At 41.2% G+C, this 25,512-nt stretch overlaps 2 protein-coding genes across 3 annotated transcripts; one reads left to right on the plus strand and one right to left on the minus strand.

Annotated features, from left to right (window-relative positions):
• The first annotated feature begins 479 nt into the window (after window positions 1-479).
• On the plus strand, window positions 480-13,120 carry TSPAN10 (tetraspanin 10). Its single transcript, XM_087710175.1, has 3 exons — window positions 480-1,517; window positions 5,752-6,347; window positions 12,401-13,120. Exons 1-3 carry the CDS (start codon window positions 1,320-1,322, stop codon window positions 12,729-12,731), a joined length of 1,125 nt encoding a protein of 374 aa, XP_087566301.1. The 5' UTR covers window positions 480-1,319; the 3' UTR covers window positions 12,732-13,120.
• Window positions 13,121-14,741: 1,621 nt separating this feature from the next.
• PDE6G (phosphodiesterase 6G) lies at window positions 14,742-21,032 on the minus strand. 2 transcript variants are annotated; one of them, XM_014065874.2, is made up of 4 exons: window positions 20,907-21,032; window positions 18,259-18,463; window positions 17,425-17,465; window positions 14,742-15,366 (listed from the first exon to the last, which is right to left on the minus strand). In XM_014065874.2, exons 2-4 carry the CDS (start codon window positions 18,402-18,404, stop codon window positions 15,290-15,292), a joined length of 264 nt encoding a protein of 87 aa, XP_013921349.1. In that variant the 5' UTR covers window positions 18,405-18,463; window positions 20,907-21,032; the 3' UTR covers window positions 14,742-15,289. The 2 variants fall into 2 exon arrangements, with proteins under 2 accessions (XP_013921349.1, XP_087563976.1); XM_087707850.1 differs by having other exon boundaries at window positions 20,775-21,000.
• Window positions 21,033-25,512: the final 4,480 nt, after the last annotated feature.

A 25,512-nucleotide genomic window follows, 5' to 3' on the forward strand; every position in this document is an offset into this window, starting at 1 on the left:
CCCTCAACAATCTGGGTCTTTATTTTACCCACCTCGGAAGAATGGAAGGCTGAGTCAACCTTGAGCCTGGTGAGATTCGATCTGCTAAACTGCTGGCAGCTGGTGATTAGCAGAAATAGCCTGCAGTACTGCACTTTAGCCACTGCGCCCCTACACTTATGATGTACAGTGATATTGGTATGTTGTAACTGATTCATAAAATCTGATACAATTTCTCTAAACAATTTTACAGCCATCAGTATATAATATAGACTACTCATCTATATCAATTATAGTTGCAAACTAATTAAACTGATCTAGTTCCGGGTAAATGTGTTTAAATTACTCATTTGTATTGTTCCTCTTAGTAAAGGTTTAGCAGATTCAGGTTTTGTTTCTTTACACACCTGTTTGCAAATACTATGTAAGCCCTCTTGTAAATATCCCAAAAGTTATCATTTTTTTAAATGTACATGACAATGGTAGCCACTCACAATATATTGTTTGCACTGCACATCACAATCTCTTGGATTGTGTAGGTATGGAGAAAGCTACCTTGATTCTTGGCGATACTGTATAGCCTTGTACATATTCAGTTCACTATTCAGTTTGAAATTACTGTAATTGTAAGGTTTTTCAAAACCATGTTTCATATAATATACCTCTTGATAATAGGGTGAAACATCATCACTATTACTTTAGAGATAGGAAACCAAGGGTGAGGGAGAATGGTTTCAGCCATTCAGAAAATTTGCAACTGAATTTGGAAATTCACATCTAAAGCCATATTTTATTCAGTGGATTCAGGCCAAATATTTACAATTTGTGCACATTCCCTTTTTGATATTAAATGTGCCTCTTGCTCATAATATACTTGCCCTGGAACACCGTAACATTATGTATTAAGGTAAATGCCTATATAATGTAAATGAGCTTTTTATGTTGATATCTATTACTGAAGGCCTTGATGCAACCGCAATACCACATTTTTGTACATCTCTGTGTATATAATTATAAAGGTCAAGCAAAGCATTGAAATGTATGTGAAATAATTGGAAGCAGTTTTTCAAATAACTTAGGCCTGGGAGCTTTGCAAAAGATACAGCTGCTTTAAAGATTGAAAGAAAGGTGTTTTATTTGTACTCCTATGCATTGTAAACCTTAACTATCCCGTCTGAATGTTTCACATAAATAGTTATACAGTACTACGCACTCAGCTGACAGGCATAATGATATACTACTATTTAACGAATATACTTACATCAAGTGAGACAAAGCAAATCTTTTTAAGCTGAGAAATGTGATTTCTCACATGATGCAAGTATGACTGTGGTAGGTCTATGCCAAAATTCTCCTCATACATGAATGTTGGACTGTTATCTGGCTACTCCAAAGAGCTGCGGAATTATTTCAAATCCATTTCATGCTGTACATCAAATATGAAGAAATTGATTACAATTGTGAATTTTTTCTTGAAGTATCTTCACTTTCCGAGCACCAAGATTGGAGAAGATGAAATAAAAGTTTTGCTATCAAAGGTAATAACAAGGAGTTGTGTTACATATTGGGCTTGTTTCAGCTTTTATCCAAGGAGATCCTGAATCTTTGTTCTTGGCATATGATGCTACTTTTCAGTAGTGTTTGTTTTTTAACTGGGAGATTATTTATTCTTTGTTGCCTAAGAAGCAGGCGTAAGAAAGTGTGACAGCAATGCTTCAGAGGTTTCAACTCTCTAATCCATCCTGCAGCAGTCTCCAATAAGAAATAGTATTAATAAATTGTAAGCAAATATATTTATTAAAAGTAAAATCTCAGTGAATTTTATTGCACTTTTAACAGATAAATATGCTGAATCATCTTAGCTTTCTTACAAGTGTTCCTTAAAAAAGGATCAAGGTAAATTTGTTTCTACTTTGATTATTTTAGTAACTTTTTAAATTAAAAATGGTTATTTGCTGACAAAGAGTTATTTGCAGTCCCATTTTATGTTTATTGCTCTTGGCAATGTTACTTTTGCTATATTTCACATTTATCTATACGTGTCAACCTTACCACCAAATTTTCATAATTCATCTCTTCACTTGTTTAAAATGGTTCCTTTTTCAGTTCAAATTGTACTTTATTGTGTCAGTATCTTTTTCTCTTATCCATGACTTTTTGGGGGGAGGACGGGGACACATTTGCTGAATGAAATTATGCAGCCAGAGTAAATATTAATCAAAGCTAAAATCAAATATATACTTAACTTTTTCTGTTAAACAATTCCAGGTGATTTTAAGATTTTTAACATCAAATATTTATCCTAAAGCAGCAATTCTGAATAATTCAGATTTATACAACATGCTAAACCATGGCAATGTTTACTAATACACCAAAATCATCATAGTTAAGGAAAAGCACATTTACCAGAATTAGTTTCCTTGACTGCAGAGGTGGGTTCCTACCAGTTCGCACCTATTCAGTAGAACTGGTTTGTCAAATCTACCGAACCGGTTAGAAGAGGTTCCACCAGTGGACCCGGAAAGCAGGCCACACCTACACAAGAGGTTCCAAAAAATTTTGAAACCCACCACTGGTCCTTGGATATGATTATTCTATACTATCATGCTCATATTTATAAAACTCAGTGCTTCTGTGAAAGGTAAGGATGACTACTGCGTTTGTGGTGCAATCAGAATATTGCGTGTGTTGAAGTTGTTTTAATGCAAACCAAAGATGCCTTTTAAAAAACAAGTTTACATCATATTCTTATGCATGCCAGTGATGTGTGTGAGGTAATTTAAGATGGTTCTGACAGGTGTCGTCGGCATCTTCATATCCGGTCACATGGGCGGCAAGCCACTCCCATCTAGTCACATGGGCAGCAAGCCACTCCCACAAAGGAGGCCACACCCACAGAGTAGGTTCGAACAATTTTTGAAACCCACCATTGCTTGACTGGGATTTATTTATTGATTGGTTGTTCAAAATTACATTGGAGTTGGGGATTATTGTCTTTTGACTTCCAAAAATAGAGCCAGGAGAATAAAATAACCCAAATAACCAAACAGTTATAACCACTCCATTCTTCTGTCTTTTCAACATTTATGGGTATATGGGTACATGGGAACACCTTACAACTATTTGCTATATCTTTATCTTATTTATATTCTGTGGTAATTTGGTGACTTGCAGCTAATTTGGTTTGAAAACATGGTAATAAATGGAAAAATGCATCATAAAATTAAATAACACAAGACAATATAAATAAAATAGTTTAAACACAGTGAATACCACTTAACTAAGAATGTACTTCAAAAACATTTGGTCTTTAATATCCTTCTGAAAGCCATCAACGAGAAGGGCCAATTTTATCTATGCCAGAAGGTTTTCTCAGAATACAATACCCACCCTGCAACTGAGAAGCATGCCTCTCACCCCCACTTCTCAGAAGTGGGAAGTGACATCTTAAAAGAACTTTATGTACAATAGTATGCCATCATTACGTCATTTTTCTCATTTCAAATCTTTGTATTTTGTTTATAAATGACAGCATGCCCACCCCTTTCCGTGATTTTTTTTATTACTGTTTCTTGATAAAACTCACCACCTAAATTCTTGCATCTTATAATGGTCATTATTTATTTTATTAAGCGCATTCTAGAACTGCCCACCTCCCTTACAGAGGAACTCTGGGCAGTGTGGAATAAAATATTAACGCATAGCAACAATTGATACAAGTTAAAATTTAAAAAGAGGCAAGGATGATTAAAAACAATGTTAAATTTTAATTAAAAGGTGAAGGGAGGGCTTTCTTGGTGCTAATCACCCCTATAGCTATGTATTCCTCTGTATACCCCAAGCAAAGCCACAGAGCCAGGGGTAAAATCCTCCTGGTTTGGCCTGGTTTGGCCGAACCAGTAGGAACCATTTTTCTTGGTTCTGTGAACCATTAGCAAAAAAAAAGCTTGCGCAAATTGCGCAGCTCAACTGTGAGCTGCACAATCATCAGAAGCTTTTTTTCCACTTTAAAAAGCTTTTAAAATAGCTTTTTATGATTGTGCAGTTCACAGCTGAGTCACACGATCATCACAAGCTATTTTTCAAGCTTTTAAAAACATTTTTTACTGCCAGGTTGCCTGAACCGGCAGGGGAAAAATACTTTAAAAATCTAAAAAAAAAAAAAGCTGAAAGTGAAAAAAAAAGTTGGCCATGCCCACCCAGTCACATGACCCACCACCACCAACCACGCCCCAAAAACAGGTGGGGGGGATTAGATTTCACCACTGCACAGTGCCTTGCTTCCACAGCATTCTGGAAGGCCAGGAGGGTGGCAGCCCACCTCAATTCTGAGGGGAGAATATTTCCTAGGACGGGCAATGGCAGAAAAGGCTCTCTTTTTGGATACCACCATTTGGACTTCTTTAACTAATGAGGTCTGCAACATACATTCCCTGCCTAATCAGGTGGAATGGACTAATGTAATGAGACACGGATGGTTTTCTCATTTTAAAGAGATACAGTTCTCTTTTCCATGGATTATCTGGACACAATGCATTCCTATCACGTGGTGTAGTTAATCTCACCAGGGCAAGAATCTTTCACACTCTACCAAGTGGTCAATCTTGATTAACAAATTAGCATTGCCAGTACTTCCAACCACTGATGTATTTAGGCTCCTCTCTCAGAATAATAGTCTGTCTGTCGGATAATAGGTTGATATCAGAGGTGGGTTGCTAATTTTTTTACTACTGATTCGGGCGAGCTCCTGCATGCATGCAGAAGTATCTGGGTGGGTGGGCGGAGCCTCCCAACGCCACTGCTATTGGTTCGGCTGATCCAGGCCAAAACGGCAGCAACCCACGTCTGGTTGACATCCATAAAGGTATATGTCCATTTTTTTAAAATATGCAAAATGCTAGAAATTCCATTTTTTATGTAAACTATTTCAGAAAAAAAATATTGTATTCTTTCTCAGATTTTTTCTTAAGGTTGTACATCTAGAATCACTAGAGCAGGCAGCGTACAAAAATACATACCATAAGTAAATAACACTGGAAATCAGAAATCAATATAAATAGAAGGTCTATTCCTCTTCTATGGAACAACAGGGCATGAGAAGAAAAAATATTTCCTTCAGTGTACAGGTAGTCCTCAACCTACATCCACAATTGAGCCCAAAATTTCTGTTGGGCTCAGAAATTAGTTAGGTGAGTTTTGTCTCATTTTGTGACCTTCCTTGCCACACTTATTAAGTGAATCACTGTGATTATCAATTTAGTAACATGGCTGAATATGACTTCCCCATTGACTTTGCTTGTCAGAAGGTTGCAAAAGGTGATCACATGACCCCGAGACACTTAACCTGTCATAAATATGAGACCGTGGCCAAGCACCTGAATTTTGATCATGTGACCACAGGGATGCTGCAATGGTCATAACACTCTACTGTTGTAACTTTGAACAGTCACTAAACAAACTATTGTAAGTTGAGGACTATATGTTGAATCGTAATACCAATTACACTCAGTTTTGTCCATAGCAATTAGGATTAAATCCATACTCAAGTCAGGAAACATCTGGATGGCCATAGTTTCCTCATCATGCCATAGATTCCAGATGTTTTGAATGATATGCTTAATCCCAAAAATGTTAAATTTTGAAAATTGACACAAAAATATTTCAGAATTTTCCAGTTATGTATTGCCTTTCAAATACTGTAGGGAAAAAAATGCATGTTTCCTATTTTTGATATATAATTTCCATTCTCTGATTCTCTTCTGTGCTGATTAGAATGATCACAAGTATTATACATATAATGCACAAGGCACACCTCTGAGCCCTGATGGACAAGAAAGTGGTCCTTCTTGGAACCAAGCAAGACAATGGCACCTTCTTCATCAGTCTTCCCATCTTCCTCTGGATTCATTTAGCCACTGCGCTAAATGCTTGACCTTTACTTGGAACACAATTTTCTCCATTATAGGATTATTCATTTTGGCCATAGGAATTTGGGGGCTCTCCGAGAAGGAATCTCTGGAAAGTGAACGAATAACAAATTTGGGCAGTGACCCTATGCTTTTTTTTGCATTAGTGGGACTAGTAGTTACATCTATATCCCTTTTGGGCTGTACAGGAGCCCTCTTTGAAAGCATCTTTCTTCTGAAGCTTTTTACTGGAGGAATAATAATTTTTGTGGTTTTGGAAGTTTTGGGAGGAATTGTCATCTTTTCTCTGAGACAACACATCAAGGCTTCCTTGCAAAATTTTCTTACGGTGGCCATGTTACAGTACCAGGATGACCTAGATCTCCAGTTCATTATGGATGAAATTCAATCAGGTCTCCAATGCTGTGGAGTAAAGTCTTATCTGGATTGGAAAGCAAATATGTGAGTAATTTTTTTGGCCTATATTGTCAGTTTCCAAAGATAGGTGTGCGAAAGCAGTAAAGTATAACTTTAATCCTTGGAGAACGTGGCAGTCTAGAAATAAGATTGGATGGAGTGATGATGGATGGATGAATCAATGGACGGATGGACAGACAAACAGACAGACACACACATGGGTGGGGGAGCGAATTGTAGCACTGAAATCTGGAAAATGTAAATTTTATTTTCATTTTAAATTGTTCAATTAATGTTATCACTGGAATTTTGCTGCCAAGGGATTGTCTCACACCAAAGCCAGCTTTGTATAATTAATATGAGTGAATGGATGGTTCTGTTTGCTGTTTGATTTCAGGAATGCTTCTATATATTTCCATCTAGAAACAATGCAAGGTATTTTATTGTTTCTGGATGGAAATATAAGGGAGCATTCCTGTAGAATTAAAATAAGCAGAACTGCACATTATGATGAAAAGTATCTCCCAGGACAGGTTAGTCTTAGTCTCCAACAGAAAGCATGGTAGTTCCCCACATATGTTGAATTGTGATGTCCATCCTCTCTGATCATGCCCATAACAACTGGAATCCTATACACTATTAATAGTGTTGGAAGAAATGTCCTTCTGGGTTCAGTTCCAAGTGGAGAAAACGACACTGGATTCATGGAAGTTGCTTCAAAAGAAGGTTTATTGATGATAGACATGACCACATGGTTTGAGATCCTGCGGGAAAGAGGGATTACATGCCTTGAAGATCTCGAAGAAAATAAGGGCAGAGATGCTGAGAGTCCCATGGTTTTATGCCCTCTCTGGGCTATTGAATTTGAGCTTGTATTCTGATTGATTGTCAATGTAGAACAGACTGACTCAGGCTTAAGGACCCATTGACAAAAGGGAAGGTGAGTTTCTGCCTCCCTTTTAGGGTAAATATTCTGCCCTTTTAATATCCCCTAAAATATCTCATTTTCCTAGGAGAGGGATGAGTACTAACTTCCTACAGTAGGTTTTCAGGTTACTCACCTCATGCTTAGTTTTCTTAGATTGAGACAGGAATCTCTTTCTTGCCCCTTCAAGTGAAACAACATTTTATATAATAGCACTAGTCATTATTGTCTTCCTGTTAAATGTGCTATGAACAGTCTTTGTTTTCATTATGCATAAAGGTATGCCCATTATCTCTTCTGTTGCCTTTCTTGGCATTCTTTCTTTCTGAGATGCTTAAAATAATCCTGATAAAGAACAGTGTGATAATTAATGACTGGCTCTTTTTTGCTTCAACAGTATTATCTCCACTTTTGCTTGGAACAGAATGGTTAATCAAACCTGTAGCTTTTTTGGTTTAGGTATTTTCCCATTTTCTATGTTTTGGATCAGTCTTTTGTTCAGCCATATGTGCTGTTTAAATATTAGTATCTTTGTTTATTGGGAAGTCACTGTGATATGTTTTCATCTTTACTTGTTAGATACTCTAGATAATTCCTAATCTGTTTGACTAATGCATTATCTCTGACTACAGTAATAGTAGAAATAAACAGTGTTCATTGCAAAAGAGTTTTACATAAGGTCTGTGAACACATTCTTGGCCCAGTCATCTTTAACAACCTCAGCTGCCTGTTCACCCTGCACAGGAGGGTGGAGATTAAATTCAGTCTACTTCACTATCTCAAGAACTCAGGGCCTGTTATCAGAGGTTTGAGGTTTGAGGTTTATTGGGATTTATATGCCGCCCTTTTCCCTGAGGGGACTCAGGGCGGCTTACAACCACAGGGGAGGGGAAGTGCAAGGTCAAAACAAAACAATTTGTGAACAAAGAAAAATAATAAAACACAACTTTCATTCAGCAATCAAACACTCGGGCGGGTGATTAGAAACCTATTCCCAGGCCTGCTGGGAGAGCCAGATCTTGAGGGCTGCGCGGAAGGTCTGGATCGTGGTGAGGGTGCGGATCTCCATGGGGAGCTCGTTCCATAGGGTCGGGGCAGCAACAGAGAAGGCTCTCCTCCGTGTGGTCGCCAGTCGGCATTGACTGGCTGATGGAATTCGGAGGAGGCCTAGTCTGTGCGATCTAATTGGTCGATTTAGGGAGGTAATCGGCAGAAGGCGGTCTCTCAAGTACCCAGATCCACTACCATGGAGTGCTTTAAAGGTGGTCATTAGTATCCTGAAGCGCACCCGGAGACCAACAGGTAGCCAATGCAGCTCGCGGAGGACAGGTGTAACGTGGGCGAACCGAGGTGCGCCCACTATCACTCGCGCGGCAGCATTTTGGACTAGCTGTAGTCGCCGGATGCACTTCAGGGGCAACCCCATGTAGAGTCCATTGCAGTATTCCAGTCTGGAGATCACAAGGGCTCGAGTGACTGTTGTGAGGGCCCCCCGATCTAGGTAGGGCCGCAACTGGCGGACCAGGCGAACCTGGGCAAATGCCCCCCTGGTCACAGCTGACAGCTGGTGGTCAAAAGTCAGCTGTGGGTCCAGGAGGACTCCTAAGTTGCGGACCCTATCTGAGGGGTATAAAATTTGACCCCCCAGCCTAAGCGTTGGTGTATTAGCCAAATTATTGGGGGGAAAACACAACAGCCACTCGGTTTTATCCGGGTTAAGCACCAGTTTGTTAGCACTCATCCAGTTCTTAACGGCCTCCAGACCCTGGTTCATCACGTCCACCGCTTCATTGAGTTGGCACGGGGCGGACAGATACAATTGCGTATCGTCCGCATATTGATGGTATTTTATCCCGTGCCTCCGAATGATCTCGCCCAGCGGTTTCATGTATATGTTAAATAGTAGGGGGGATAAGACCGAACCCTGGGGTACCCCACATGTTAGGGGCCTCAGGGACGATCTCTGCCCCCCGACTAACACCGACTGCGACCTGTCCGAGAGGTAGGAGGAGAACCACCGCAGAACAGTGCCTCCCACTCCCACCTCCCGCAGTCGTCGCAGAAGGATACCATGGTCGATGGTATCGAAAGCCGCTGAGAGGTCAAGGAGAACCAGGATGGACGCATGGCCTCCATCTCTGGCCCTCCAGAGATCATCGGTCAATGCGACCAAAGCGGTTTCTGTGCTGTAACCAGGTCTGAAGCCGGACTGGAAGGGGTCAAGATAGCTAGCTTCCTCCAAGGCCCGTCGAAGCTGAAAGGCCACCACCTTCTCAACAACCTTCCCGATAAAGGGAAGGTTGGAGACAGGACGAAAGTTGTTTAAGATGGCTGGATCTAACGATGGTTTCTTTAGGAGGGGTCTCACCACCGCCGTTTTGAGTACGGCAGGGAAGTGCCCCTCCCGAAGGGAGGCGGTGACAACCGCCTGGATCCAGCCATGTGTCACCTCCCTGCTGTTAGCCACCAGCCAGGAGGGACACGGGTCCAGAATACAAGTGGAGGTACTTACAGCTCGGATGGCCTTGTCCACATCCCCAGAGGCAACTTCCTGGAACTCAACCCAGAATTGATGTGGCAGATGATCCTCCTGTGTCTCAGCTGGATCTACTGCGGTGGAGTCCAAGTCCGATCGAAACCGAGCTACTTTGTCCGCCAAGAATTGAGCATAATCCTCAGCCCTACCCTGCAAGGGGTCTCCCGCATCCCTCCTATTAAGGAGGGAGCGGGTTATCCTGAACAGGGCGGCTGGGCGTGACTCGGCGGACGCAACCAAGGAAGAAATATAAGATCTTTTTGCGGTTCTTAATGCTCGGACATAGTCCTTGGTGCAGGTGGTTAAGAGTGCTCGGTTTACCTCGGACTTATCGGACCTCCACTGGTGCTCTAGGCATCTCCTCCGGCGTTTCTTCTCCCGGAGTTCCTCGGTGAACCAGGGAACTCTCCGGGATCCACTGACCCGGAGGGGCCGTAGTGGCGCAATCCGGTCGAGAGACTCCGACGCCGCCGAATACCAGGCGGCAGCCAGAGTCTCCGCCGAACTGTGGGCGAGGGTATCAGGAATAACCCCAAGCTCTGTCTGGAACCTCTGAGGGTCCATAAGTCGCCTGGGGCGGAACCACCTGGTCGGTTCCTCCTCCCTACGGTGGGGGTTTGGCCTCCGGAAGTCAAGCCTCAGTAGGCAATGGTCTGACCACGACAGGGGTATGATCTCATTACCCCTCAGACCAAGATCACACATCCACTGCTCCGAGAGGAATACGAGGTCGAGCATGTGACCCGCTGCATGGGTTGGGCCCCGAATTACCTGGGTCAAGCCCATGGCTGTCATGGAAGCCATGAACTCCTGCGCCCCATCAGAGCGTTCACCGAGCGATGGCAAGTTGAAATCCCCCAGAACAATAAGCCTGGGGAACTCAACTGCCAGCTCGGCTACTGACTCGAGGAGCGAGGGGAGGGATGCTGCAACGCAGTTGGGAGGCAGGTACGTTAGCAGCAAACCCACTTGACCCTTGAGGTCCAACTTTATCAGCAGAGACTCACACCCGACAAGCTCCGGAGCAGGGACCCTACGAGGTAACAGAGACTCCCGGATTACAATAGCCACACCGCCACCCCTTCCCTGGGCTCTCGGCTGATGAAGCACCTGAAATCCCTCTGGGCACATCTCTACGAGGGGGACTCCTCCTTCTGTGCCCAGCCAGGTTTCAGTAATACATGCCAGGTCTGCCCTCTCGTCAACAATTAAGTCCCGGACGAGGGGAGCTTTGTGAACAACAGACCTGGCATTTAGCGACAACAGCCTGAGCTGGGTCTTGTCAGTTTGGAAACCAAACATAAGTAGATATCACAAGGAAGCTTATTCTTTTGTCACTTAGGTGATAGGTAAAATTGGTTTCAGCCCATTTTTGTTCAAAGACTTCCTTGGTTAATGCAAGTCTTTGTAGTTAGGACTTTTGACCCAAGCCAATTGCTTAGGAGATTTTTTTTAATTGAAAATTTTAAAGAGTTTTACAAATATCTACCTTCCCTCCCCCCCTCCCCCAAATCCCTTCCCCCCCCCAACAACTTCCCAGAGCAAATACAGGGTATAAACATTTAACAACCATATCCATATGCTAAAATAAACTAACTAACTTTAGCATCATCCCTCACTTGTACTTTAACTCTCCTTTTGTAAAGCTAACTTTAGACAAGTTGAAACATTCCTTGTTCAACCATTCATAAGCTAACTGAAATTTCTTAGTCCCATATTTATTTTGAATGTACTCAATCCATCTTCTCCACTCCAGCTTGTATTTCTCATCTGAGTGATCCTTAAGATATGCTAATATTTTAGCCATCTCTGCTAAGTTTGTTACTTTTAACGTCCATTCTTGAATAGTAGGCAATTCTTCCTTCTTCCAGTACTGCGCCACCCCTTGCTGCCGTCGTTAAATTCAGGATCAAAGTAGTCTCTATAACTGTACAGTCTGTAATTATACCTAACAAGAATAACTGAGGAGTAAACTTTATCCTCTTTTTAAAAATATTTTGCATAATCTACCATATTTTTATCCAAAATGCTTTGACCTTTTTACAAGTCCACCATATATGATAATACGTAGCATCAGCACAATCATCTCTCCAGCATTTAGGTTGTAAGTTCGGATACATACAAGCTAATTTTTTAGGATCTAAATGCCATCTATAAAATATCTTGTAGAAATTCTCTCTCAGATTTTGGGCTTGCGTAAATTTTACGTTTCTTACCATTATCTTTTCCCATGTTTCCATCAGTATTGGTTCTTCAAAGTTTAGGAGATATTATAGTTGCAGTTACCGCTCCTTGAGTCACTGCAGCAGGCTTCAGTCCTAGCAAACAGTCTAACAGCTGATTTGATAAACTATCCATTAGATGAAGAGGGAAAATGGTAAACTGAGATACAGATAGAATCCTGCATGAATTGTGCTAGATTACCTCAAGATTTTCTGGAACCCAGTAGCAATGGGGTAGGGGGTACTTTCTTGTTGCATATATAGATCTTGATCCAATGAATTCACAGATAGATTGGCCATGGGATCATCTGGCTTACATTGGGAGGACAAAGTAGATACTGAAAAAACCTGGGAGATGCGCCTTGGGATGAACTTAAGAATGAAACATTTCTTCCTTTTTTTTTTAACTTAACAGGTATTTTAACTGCACTTCTCCAGGTGTGCAAGCCTGTGGCGTTCCTGCATCGTGTTGTCTGAATCCACTGGAAAATGGTACCATCCTGAATTCCCAGTGTGGCTTTGGCACCCTGGGCATGGAGGAGTTTGCAGTTCAAAGCACCATCTATCTTGGAGGCTGTGTTCCCCAGTTAAACAGGTGGCTCAATAGTCACGCAGGAACAATAGGCTTCTTTGCTGTAGTTTTGGTTGTGATTGAAGTAGGTAGCCTGCTTCTGGCCATTAAGGTCCTGGCAGGCATTGCTTCTGCTCGGACTCAGCATTATAGTGGGAAGGAGGGCACGCATTAGTTCTCCTATTGGGAGAGATGGATGTATTCATAATCTTTTGAGGAATACAATATAAAGTATTATATAATATCATTTGTACTAGTTAATTTACTCAGGATAAAATGGACCGGGGGGGGGGAACAAAAGTTGATTTTCACATGTATTTATCTTGCCCATTCTCCTAGTTCCCTTTGTTTTCTGATAACTCCTGCCACCTCTTCACTCTGTGGTCAGAAAAAGAGGAATAATGTAGCAGATGACCTTTACACCCAGGCTACTTCCCTATAAATCTAGCAACTCATTATTCATAGTAATATCTCAAAATCATTCATTCCTGATTTTGATATGGAACTACTTTCAATCCAGGTAAAAGGTAAAGGCTCCCCTGCACTTGCATGCTGGTTATTTCCAGCTCTCCGTTTCAAAGTCGAAGAGCCAGAGCTGTCCAAAGACATCTCCGTGGTCATGCAGCTGGCATGACTAAATACCGAAGGCACCCGGAGCGCTGTTACTTTCCCACCAAAGGTAGTTGCTATTTTTCTATTTGCATTTTTACATGCTTTCGAACTGCTAGGTTGGCAGAGACTGGGACAAGTAATGGGAGCTCACTCAGTTACGCGGTGCTAGGGATTCTAACCGCCGAACTGCCAAATTTCTGATCAACAAGCTCATCGTCTTAGCCACTGAGCCACCACGTCCCTCCAATCCAGGTACATGTTTCCAAAACAAGAAGAAGCAAAAATAGGAACACGTTGTCCCTTCTCATTCTTTCTCACACCTTTCTGAAGTGAAAGTACAATAATTCAGAGTTGCATATTGTAGCAGATCTCCACTCAGGAGAGACTGAGGGGCCGAAATGCAAAAGGCACAAATGCCACTACTTTGCCATATCTCACAGAATACAGAACAATAGAGTAAGAGGAAACCTTGGAGGTTTTCCTATCCAATCCCCTGCTCAAGCAGGCGATCCTATACCATTCTGGACAAATAGCTGTCTATTCTCTTCTTAAGACATCCAGTGTTGGAGCACCTCCAAATTATGGAGGCAAGACTTTAATTGTTTTCACTATCAGGAAATTTCATCTTATTTCTAGGTTGGTTGTCTCAACAAATTTCCATCCAAAACTTCTTGTTCTGCCTTCAGGTGCTTTGGAGAATAGGTTGATTCCCTCTTTTTTGTGACAGCCCATCAAATTTTGGAAGACCGCTATCATGTCACCCCTGGTCCTTCTGTTCATTAGATTAGACATATCTAGCTCCTGCAACTGTTCATCAAACATCCTAGCCTCCATCTACCTAATCATTTTTGTTACTCTTCTCTGACCTCATTCTTTTGTATTGTGATGACCAAAACTGGGTGCAGAATTCCAAGTGTGATCTCACCAAAGATGAGCTTTCCAAAGATACTTATATTGCCCTAATATAATATTTTTCTTATATGCTTCATTCAGTCCTGGTTGTAAATAAGTTTTTTCTTCATTAATTATATATATAATGCTTACTTTCTTAAATCTATTCAGTGTCATATTTTAATGTCTATAATCAACAACTTTTGGCTCATAGAACTAATTGCATCAATTGTTACATAGCAACAGTACAGCCATCCCTTCTCAAAGTTAATGGCTTTATGTGTGGTGGAGAAATTGAGGTTGGAATTCTGTATTCATTTATCTAGAAGCAAACACTGTTGAATTCCTTGAAAGTATGTCTCCTCCACTAAAAAGGAAGTAGAGTTTCATTTAAATAAATATTTATCTTGTCCAAACATTTTATTCTGTTTATTCTTAGTTGAAAGTTTCAAGATTTTACAGGCGAAGCATATTAACATTTTCAATATTTGTATTTTGTGCAAATGTAAATCTGTAATTATTCAGATTTCTTTTAAAGGTGCATCACTGCAGTCCATCTCCTGGACCTTCAATTGCTGGCATCTTACATAAGCAATGAATATTGCAATAGTTTTCAGTTACATCAGCTACTGCATAAAGTTTTTATGATCCAAGGGACAGATCAGAATGAAAGAGGGCCAGTTTTGGTTAGTGGTTAAGACACCAGGCTATAAATAAGGAAACAGAGAGTTCCATTCCCATTTTAGACATGAAAGCCAGCTGGGTGATTTTGGGTCATTCATTCTCTCTCAACCCATGATGTCAGGTTTGGGCAACAGTCAGTTTCTGTTACAACCAATGGGCGCTCAGAAGATCTAGAAAAAAAGGAGGCACCCTGCATATGTGGGGGGAAAACACTAGAAATAAAAAAAAGATTAGAAGGAAATATTGTAAAATGTAGGACTTACTGTGTATAAAATGAAGTCATTTCTCAGGTTCATTGTGACTTTCTTTTATGCAAATGTTTAATTGGAGGGAAGGAAATCCTTGCAGGAACCATAGTATGAAACCAAGCCAAAGATTTATTCACTTGGATTTTATTTTAATGAGCAATTGCTATAGGCCCCAAAAGGCTACTACTGGGATAGTGAATTTGCAGGGCTAGGAATACGGATAATGGGAATGCTCATGAACTGTTCTTGCTTGCTGAATGAAAGGCATATATCAGGCCCATTTCTGGCTTGTACATCTTCAAATGATACCATACTGTGCCAGTTCATGGAGCTCCAGGTGGCTGAAAGCTTCCCAGGGACAGATCACAGTGATATCTGAAAGAGAGGAGAGCCGATATCAACTCAACCCTTCTTGCTTCTTGCCAGCATTAAGTTTCTGATGACATGAACATGACTTCAAAGCGTGTAAGGTGTTTGAAAAATCAGACAATGGAATGGGATCATGATCAGATTTTGAGTCCTTTGGAGTGGTACTGAGGGCTACGTTTACCTTATTGCCATTGATGTATCAGTGCCGATGTTACATACAAATGACAATTCAATACTTCCATATAGCCATTCACAAAAGGACAGAGGATCAAATGGACTGCAACAGTTATCCAAACAGCCAAATGAATAAGGACATTTTAAAAAACAGACGGATTGATCCGGACTGCTTTAGGGTGCAGACTTTGTTCATGTGCATTGAAGCTTAATGTGTAATCGTGGCTCATGGATTGTGTGAATCCATCAAATTTTTGGTTTATTCACTAACAGTGCTTAAGGGAAGTATAGCTTACTGTGTAGCATAAAACCCAACTGCAAACAAAGTGCTTTTATAGGCATTTGTGAGAAGAAAAGAATAACAGAGGTATTTGTGCTCCAATAGCATTTTTGGAATAGGATGATAGCCAGGGAGATGCTTATAATATTCCTGGGTCTATGCAATGCTTTCAATTCAGCCTCCAGAAGATACTTAAGCATGCAAAAGCACAAACAAACTTGTCGGGCTGCAACAAGGTGTTCAGAGAGGTGCTACTTTCGCACTCACACATGCCAAAACAGCTTTTGAAGCACTGTTTGTCTCTATATGTTATTGAAAAATACAAATCATACTTCAGCATGATGTCTGGCCCCTTTACACTGGTACAAATAAAAAGTTTGATTAAAAAAAAAAGATGTGCCACATGCAGCTTAGTGCTGCTAGACTTCCTCCGGGTGGACCTTCTGCGCTAGGTACACACATCCTTTCTGCCAAAACTCATGACTGTCTGATAATCAAGAGTAAAAGCATCTCAGGTACTTTTTGAAACTGTTTACCGTATTTTTCGGATTATAAGACGCACCGGTGTATAAGACGCACCAAGATTTCGAAGAAGCAAGTAAGAAAAAAAAGTTTTTGCCTTCCCTCAGCCCCAGCAGCACTCTGCAGGCTTCAGCAGGGTGCTGCTGGCAGCTGAGGGAAGGCAAAAAAAAAAAAAAAAGCCTCCATTTTTGTGAAAAACTGCCCATTTTTCGCAAAAACGGGGGCATTTTTGCCTTGCCCCAGCCCTGCTAAAGCCTGCAGAGGGCTGCTGGGGGCTGAGGGAAGGCAAAAAAGCCTGCATTTTTCACAAAAATGGGATGTGGGGGCGGGGCCTCAGGAGGCCAAAAATGGCTGTATTTGGTGTATAAGACGCACCAACATTTCCATGCTCTTTTAGGGGGGAAAAGGTGCATCTTATACTCTGAAACTTACTGTACTGCCCTGTCCCCCACTCTAATGTTCCCCAGAAGCCAATTTCTGTGGAAGAACCACTTGGATAAATATAATTCTCCTTTTGCAATCCTGGATGGGGAAAAAAACCTCCAGATAAGAAAATACAAGGATACCCATGAATACAATTTGGCTGAAAATGGCCATTTTGCACCTGCTGGTCTGGAGCTGCTACCAATAATCATACAAATCAGTTAAGAGGAGTCAGGGGATTCGTGTTGGCTCTGCCCAGATCTGCCTACTAGATAGTAATTCCCTGTTTTTTTGGAGCAGGTTCTAGGATTGATCCTCCCTAAAACAAATTGGTAAATATCTGTTGTAGATTATATTTTATAAGACTCCTTATAAAAAAAGAACAAAAATGTAACTGCCAAAATATAATAAGGGAGTAAAATTACAGGAACAAGGAATTCAACAGTTTACTGAGGGAATTCAGTAAATTTAGACAGGAAGCAAACCATGGACAGTAGAAAGTTTTCAATGGGAGTTGTGACATTGCCCAAAATATCCCATCGGTGCCTGAAAACAGCTGGACCTGCCCAGAGCAATGTGGAGAAGGATAAACTGCAAGGAATCTGCAGAAACCTGACTGCCTCACGTCAGCACTTCAGTTAAGGTAATAAATCGATCCTTCATACCTGTTCCCAAGCCTTCCATACCGGGAATGTCATCACCAAACCTGCAAAAGAAAAAGAAACCATTTTCCTACAAAGTTGGCTTCCAATCACCATCACTTTGTGGAAATATTACCTCTCTATTCAGTTGCACAGAGGTTGGGTGATTTAAAAAAGCTATTCTTTTTGACAGAAGAGAATTATAGAAATAATATAATGTAAGGGAGTTCAGGAATTGGTCTGCAGCTACACTGCAGGGAAACACCCGTACAGATATCTAAGCAATGTGTACAGGTAATCCTCGATTTATGACCACAATTGAACCCAAAATTTCCATTGCTAAGCAAGGCTGTTGTTAAGTGAGCTTTGCTCCATTTTATGACCTTTTTTGCCAGAGTTACTAAACAAAATCACTGAAGTCGTTAAGTGAATCATGCGATCATTAAGTGAATGTGGCTTCCCTATTGACTTTGCTTGTCACACGCTGGCTGGAAAGGTGACAAACAGTGGCAGTGCAACTGTCATAAATACATGCCACTTGCCAACAGCCCAAATTTTGATCATGTGACTGTGGTGATGCTGCAACAGTTGTAAGTGTGAAAACTGGTCCTAAGTCACTTTTTTCAGTACTGTTGTAACTTCGAACACTTATTGGAGGAACGGTTGATAGTCCAGGACTACCTATATGTGTTGCTATCATACTTTACACATTACAACTGAGTAACAGTTGTGGGTATGGCCCTGGAAGTCACATTGTGGCTTTGAATGGCCAGTTGGGGCTGGAACTCAGGTTGGGCGTCTTTGATTTAAAAGAAAGTGAATTCCCTTCTTCCTGCAAAATAACACTTTGTATCTCACCCTTGAACCCCTTTCTTTGGTGGCTTGCTCTTGAACTGCCGAGTTTGTCTCTGTTTGAATTTAGGAGGCCCTTTCCTGGGAGTGACAGGTCCCCCAGTCACCCTGGTGGCAGATTTGAATTCTGGTTTTGGAACTTCAAGGTTCATGGCTGGGATGAAAGAGTGTCACTTGTGAACAACAGCCCTCCTGATTCTGGTGGGTTAATCTGTTAGATAGAAAATAAAAATAAAATAATAATTGTGAAGTCTATCATTAAATCCAGTGGAATTATGTCACCTTTAAACTCTGTTGGTATTTCTTCAAGGAATACATTGTTAGAAGGCAAATCCACTTAAAACATTAGAAAATGTTTCTGAACAAATCAACTGAGAGGTTATGGATGTCATTCATTCATCCACTGGATCACAGGTGGTATTCAGCAGGCTCTGACCAGTTGTGGAGAGCTGGTAGCAGAAATTTTGAGTAGTTTGGAGAACTGGTAAATACCACCTCTGATTGGCCCCGCCCCATCTATTCTCTGCCAAGTCCTAGCTGATTGGGAAGAAATGGGGATTTTTCAGTATCCTTCCCCTGCCATGCCCACCAAGCCATGACATGCCTACCAAGCCACGGCCACAGAACTGGTAGTAAAAATATTTGAATCCCCCACCCCTGCACTGGATGTGTTTAGGGAGAAGCTAAGCAACTATCCATCTGCAATGTTTTAAACTGGACTCCTGCGCTAATCAGAGGGTTGGAGTCAACTATTTCAATGGACCCTTGCAGCTCTATGATTTTAAGACCTGGACAAAAGAAAGCAACAGAGTTGTTCATTTAACATACCATATATGTGAACTCAGCCATGTACTAAGATTATGTAATGAAATAACAGTTGATTGCAGAATCCTCCCCACTTCATAGGATCTGTCCCTGTGCGAGGTGCTTGCAGGTGCCGTACACTGTTCTCTGCTTTAATTATGTGACTAGGAAGGTTTGATGTATATATTTGGCTGGGGTCTATTTATGTAGCTCGGATGGTGAAGAACCGGTTCTTCTGAAAACATTAAATTTTCAGAGCCGATCAGAAAAATCAGGCTGCGATCCAGAAAATATCTGGTTTCTTTCTTTGGCACTGCTAAAATCTGGTTTGCTTGAGCATTTTCCTGTTGCATTGAGATCACCTAATGCTTTCTGTTTCCATCACTAGAAATGAGTCTGACACATTAAGATACTAAAGTAGAAGAATATTTCACCAGAGTCTTTGGCTAAACTTGTTGCTGATAATCATTGTGCAGATAGTCCACTTGCCAGGCATAATAGTGGCAGCAGACAGGTGTGTGTGTGTGTGTGTGTGTGTGTGTGTGTGTGTGTGTGTGTGTGAGAGAGAGAGAGAGAGAGAGAGAGAGAGAGAGAGAGAGAGAGAGAGAGAGAGAGAGAGAGAGAGCGAGCGAGCGCTATTGGGCATCATTTTAGAAGAAGACTAGGTTTAATGAATCCTTGCATTTGCTTTGGTGCAGAGACACATCCTCAGCAGATCCAGGGGTTTTTACTTGGGGCAATTTAGCATCTGTTATTGGCTGCTGTCCAGATAGAACAATGGGATAAAACAACCTTAGTCTCATCCAGGGTGACACTTCTCAGGCTCACATTCAAATCCCCGAAAAAGATGTTAATCTGATTAGAGTGCTCCACCCCCTTAAGTAGTTTTAGGCTTATTTCCCAGAATGGAAAAGGGTTTTCTTAGTTTGTTTCATCAGCTCTTATTAATTTTCTCAAAGCTGTTCTATCACCCATCTTGATAAATTCAGCCCTGCAAGAGCCATGTTACCTTTTCAGGGTAAAGTGTTAGAAATCATGGATTCCACTATTCATCTAGCAACTAAATTTGGAAGAATTTGCCGTCCATCCCCCACACCTGGGATATTTTCCATGGGCTAAGTAGACACACTCACACACACACACACCTACCTATCATCCATCCATCTATCCATCCATCCATCCATCCATCCATCCATCCATCCATCCATCCATCCATCCATCCATCCATCTATAATCTCTCTACTATCTATCATCTCTCTACTATCTATCTAATCTCCCTCCCATCCATCCATCCATCCATCCATCCATCCATCCATCCATCCATCCATCCATCTATCTATCTATCTATCTATCTATCTATCTATCTATCTATCATTCCAATATACCTGCAATGCACAAAAGCTTACATTTGCACCTTTTTTTCCTAGAAACTTTTAAACATTTTGCAAACCTAGCTGCTTCTCTCACATCCATGAGTATAACCAGCGCCCACTATTTTAATTACCCTTTGTGGCTATCAAGATGCTCTTCTCAGGCTACCCAAATCTGTAGAAGCTTTGATAGCTGAACTCCAATTCTTCCATGGAACTTCAGTCTCATTTGCATTTAGATTTGCATTTAGCCTCATTTAAATTGCACAACACATTCATTATCCTAGGAGAAAAGTTAGTCAGAAAATGGTGAATTGCTCAAACGGGCTTTGTCTAAAAACCACCCACCTGGGTCTCTTCCTTGCAGATGAATATCACCTTCCTGGAACACAGCCACAACTAGCTCCAGAAGAATGTAACAGCTGGAAAGTGGGTGGAATAAATTGTCTGGTGACTAAAAACAAACTTTCAGTTACTTACCAGAAGTTAAAGATGCACCCACTCAAATCCCTATCGCAAATGTTAATGATAGCAGGTCTGTATGAGTCAGCCTTTATAATATGTATCTGTAGTTGGTCAAAGCTTGTTCTGGAGGTTTCAGAGGTGTTACAATGTATTATATTCCTCATAATAGGTTTATGACTCTTGTTTTTAATCCAGCATCATCTCTCGTTTATAGATACATTGTTTACAGTTTGTGTGCTTAGGTCAGGGAGAGGAAGTAGTCATACAATAGTCACTGACTTACAAACACAAATGGAACTGGAAATTCTGTCACTAAGTGATGCAGTTATTAAGTGAGTTGCACCCAATTTTTTATGACTGTTTTGCCAGGGGTTGTTAAGTGAATGCCGTTTCCCCTATTCACCTTACTTGTTGGAAGCCTCCTGGAAATCATAATTACGTGACCCTCTAGAAGATACTGTAAATATTGTAAATACATACTAGTCGCCAAGCGCCCAAATTCTGATCATTGATCACAGGGATGCTGCGACCGTCTTAAGTGTGAGGAATAGTTATAAATCACTTTTAGTATTGTCGTTAAACAAATAGTTGTACGTCGAGGATGGCTTGTATATTTTCTGTTGTGGCCCAGCAGGAGCCGTTGGAGCTGCAAACAGACTCCAATAGCGAGGGACCCTATGAGTTGGCTCTGGAAGATGTGGAGGACCCTGGACAGGGTTCAGACTCCGAGCAGGGACCAGAGAGGCTGGTTGGCCACCAGGAGGCATCTGAGGCATGGAGCAGCAGTGAAAGCCAAAGGGAGTGCTTCCATGATATCAGGCCCTTGAGCAGTGCTGAGGTTCAGAGGGAATTGGTCCTGGATGCCCGGCAGAGACGGGGGGGGGGGGGATAAGCGCCGGCAGCAATTAAGGAGACAAAGGAGATAATTGGACCCAGGTGGTTGTGATTAGGCTCCTCCCAAAGGAGTATATAAGAAGAGACTTTGGGAGGAGGCTGTTTGCAGGATTCAACTAATATACCAACGCTGGAGAAACTCTTGTGTGTATTTCTTATCTGTGGAAGTCTGGGCTGCTGCCAAAGTCTTGTCAGTGTGTTAATTTACTGTGAATAAATTGTCTAGCAGTAATCTTGTGTCGGCATGCCTCACCGTATGGAGGGGGGTCTGAACAATTTTCTATACCCCATTTTAAAATTCGAATTATTTTTAATGTTTAAATATTACAACAAAAATATTTTTAAGCAATGTTACTGGGATACATTTTAAATATTTGCCTCTGTTGACTTTAGAGACAAAAAACTCCCAGACCCACTTCTAGCACCCTGCAAATGAATCCATGGTAATGTTTTCTATACCGTCAGACATGGAAACCATCTTTTATTTTGGGCCTTCAGGCCTGCCACATTTTCTACTGTGGGAAAATGGGAGGGGGAATTATATGAAGTATGGGTGAGATATAGTCTAAATAACATTCTTTTCTCAGAGAGTCAAGGACATCTTGCCCTGCAGCTGTGATGGGGTGACGTGACTGGGAGGCATCTCCAGTTTTGGACGGTGTATTAATTGGGCCATGTGATGGACATGTGGGTGCTGGGCAGGGACTTGAACTTTCACTTGGGTGGGGAAAACCTGGAAGCTTTCAGATTCGGGTTTTCCCAGATGTGCCAATATGACATCTCTAATAAAATGGAACTTTGAGGAAACTCAGGGCTCGTTATCCTCTTTCATTGGGGGTGTTATTTGGAACCCTGACATCCAGAAGATTTCAAGAAAGGAGATATCAGAGTTACTGTTATTCTGGCAAACAGAGAAGTACCGCTTGTTCCCCTAGACATGAAACAATCTAGTTAAGAATGCCTAATTTCCACCCATTCAACTTCCGGTATATTCTGAAATGGGGCTCATACTGTAGGTTTTGAAAAAGAGAACCATTAATATGATCACAGAGAATTGTTCTAGTGAAAAGGAACCATTGTCATGCTAGGTTGCCAACTTATCAAATTGATTCTTTGTACAAATTGAAACAGGTGCAGTTAAGTTTCCTGCCAATTTTTCTTTTCATCAGAATCTTACTCTTTAAAGCGTTCAAGGTAGAAATCTGGCTAAGGAGTGGGGGAATATTATTTTTTAGTCAAGGGCAACTGACAACCATGATAAGCAAGGACTCACCTCCCTCATTTGCTTTACAATCAAGGACCCAAACTTTGGGTTTTGTTCTTTTATTGCCTATAAAAAGTCAACAGATGCCCCTGTCTGTAACTCATTCATACATAACAGTAAGCTATGCTTGGCTTATTTATTTATTTGATTTGTCAATCGTTTACAAGATAATAGGTATAAGATAAATATGAGTATGAATGAAATGGGTATGAATAAATGGGAACAGTAGAACAGGGATAGTAGGCACAATGGTGTGCTTATGCACGCCCCTTACAGACCTCTTAGGAATGGGGTGAGGTCAATAGTAGGCAGTTTAAGGTTACAGTTTTGGGGATTTGAAAATGTAACAACAGAGTCAGGTAGTGCATTCCAGGCATTGACCACTCTGTTGCTGATGCTTAACCAGTATGTACTGAATCAACCACCAATCCTTGGATTCCTACAATGCATTTGGATATAGGTCATTATCTAACAATTGCAATGGATATGTTCAAACATCTTGTTACAACCTTAAATGGTTTGTTGCACGAATCCAACCCATAACAAGATCTTCTTGTAATCCTTCTGAAAAGCAAGAAACCGTTGACTGCAAAGTTATAGCAATGGCAGTTGTCAGCTAAGATCTTCCAAAGTTATTTTCCACTGATGACACTTTATGGAAAAAAATAGAGGACAATGTAAGCCATTCAATTCTTTCACCCTTGTCTAATACTGACAATAGAGTGGGTGTAAGGACTTCATAAATAAAGGTCAGGGCTGCCTGACTGCACAGTGGCTAATCAGGCAGTAACCATGGATAAAGTATGTCCTTGCTATGCTATCTGGTACTGGATGACACAGCAATGCAAGACCAAACACAACTCACTGTTAAGCAGCGATTAAAGCAAGAGAGGTGACATCTCGCCTCCTCTTTGTTACTGTTCAGTTAAAAATAAAAACTTCAGTGTTATAGAACAGAGATACTGTGAAAGGGGCAGGAGAAGGATTTATTTCCTTCCGTTCCCTTTGGGTCCTGTTTTACTTACCTTCCCATATGCCATTTCCATGGATTGTTCTGCCTCTTGAGTTTTGTCCAGAGGTTAACCACAAACCCCACATCCATAGCTGGTCAACAAGTAAATCCTGGGGTGATAAGTGAAAGTAACTTTGGGTGAAGCTAATTGTAAAACACTCTGTCCGGAACACAGTTTGACCCATAGATCAAATTCAGAGAACACATTACATTTACTGATAGCCTGATCATTTAACAAGCTATACAACATAGCCAATGACTAGGAAGAGATTTATCACCACTGTTTCCTATGGCATTCTCTATGCAGACATTCACTGCTAAGGTCATCTAAGCAGAAAGTTTCTCAGTTTCCCTCTGTATAAAACATGAAATATTTGATGTCTCTTTGTAAATTATAAACGGAAAGGGCTTCACACCAGGGGTGGGTTCCAGCAGGCACTACTGCTGGATTGCTCGTGGGTGTGCTGTGCGTGCACTTTGCACACATGTACAGTGCAATAAAAAAAAATTTATGTATGCGCAGAAACGAAAAACAAATAGAACCAGTTCAGGGGCATAACAGGCCTGGGTCACTGCTGGTTCCAGTGACACAGGCCACCAAACCACTACCAGTTCGCCTGAACCAGTCTGAACCGGTAGGAACCCACCACTGCTTCACACTGATGCGGACTTAATGGTTGAATTGACACAATGCAGTAAAATATACTAAGAGTTTGCTGAACTGCAGCTACAAGATCAGACTGCAAACTTCCAGATGGCAGCAGTCAGGATTTTCTATATCTCTTCCTTGCTATCTACTGGTTGCCTGGATTTTAAAAAGTCAAATATAGTAGTCTTACTTTACTGTAACCATCCTATACAGAATAAGAGCACAGATGATGACATGCTATGCTAAAAGCAAGCTATCCACATAATGAGTTCCAGTAATCCAGTAATTTTCCATCTTATTATAAATACTATAGGGGAAGGAAAACAGAAACACAAGATAAATACAAATTTAGAATGTAGTGTACATTAATGCATAGTTCTGTAGTCACTTCAGTTAATAACAGACTTGGAAGGGGCCTTGAAGGTCTTAAACAGTAACAGTAACAGAGTTGGAAGGGGCCTTGGAGCTCATGCATGAGATCTGTACTAGGGATTTGAACTACAAAACTGCCAACCTTTCTGAATGTCAAGCTCAGTGTCTTAGCCACTGAGCCACCTAGTCAGTCCGTGCTCAGTTCCATGCTCAGCTGTGAAGCTTATCAAATGAGCTCAATTCAATTACTCTCAGACTAATCTTCCCAACATAACTACATTTGTCATTCACCCAGTGTAGTTATGATTCACTGGTTAAATGGATGAGTTTGCAAATATGCTAAACCCTTAAAAGACTATATCAATCATAGCTTCCCATCTCACCAAAAGTGACATACAACAAAGTGTGCTGGATCCACAAACTGTTCTTA

Source organism: Thamnophis sirtalis, unplaced genomic scaffold (genome assembly GCF_051295495.1).
Source record: "Thamnophis sirtalis isolate CommonGarterSnake01/CBP01778 unplaced genomic scaffold, rThaSir2_p1.2 scaffold_3, whole genome shotgun sequence".
Classification (NCBI taxonomy): domain Eukaryota; kingdom Metazoa; phylum Chordata; class Lepidosauria; order Squamata; family Natricidae; genus Thamnophis; species Thamnophis sirtalis.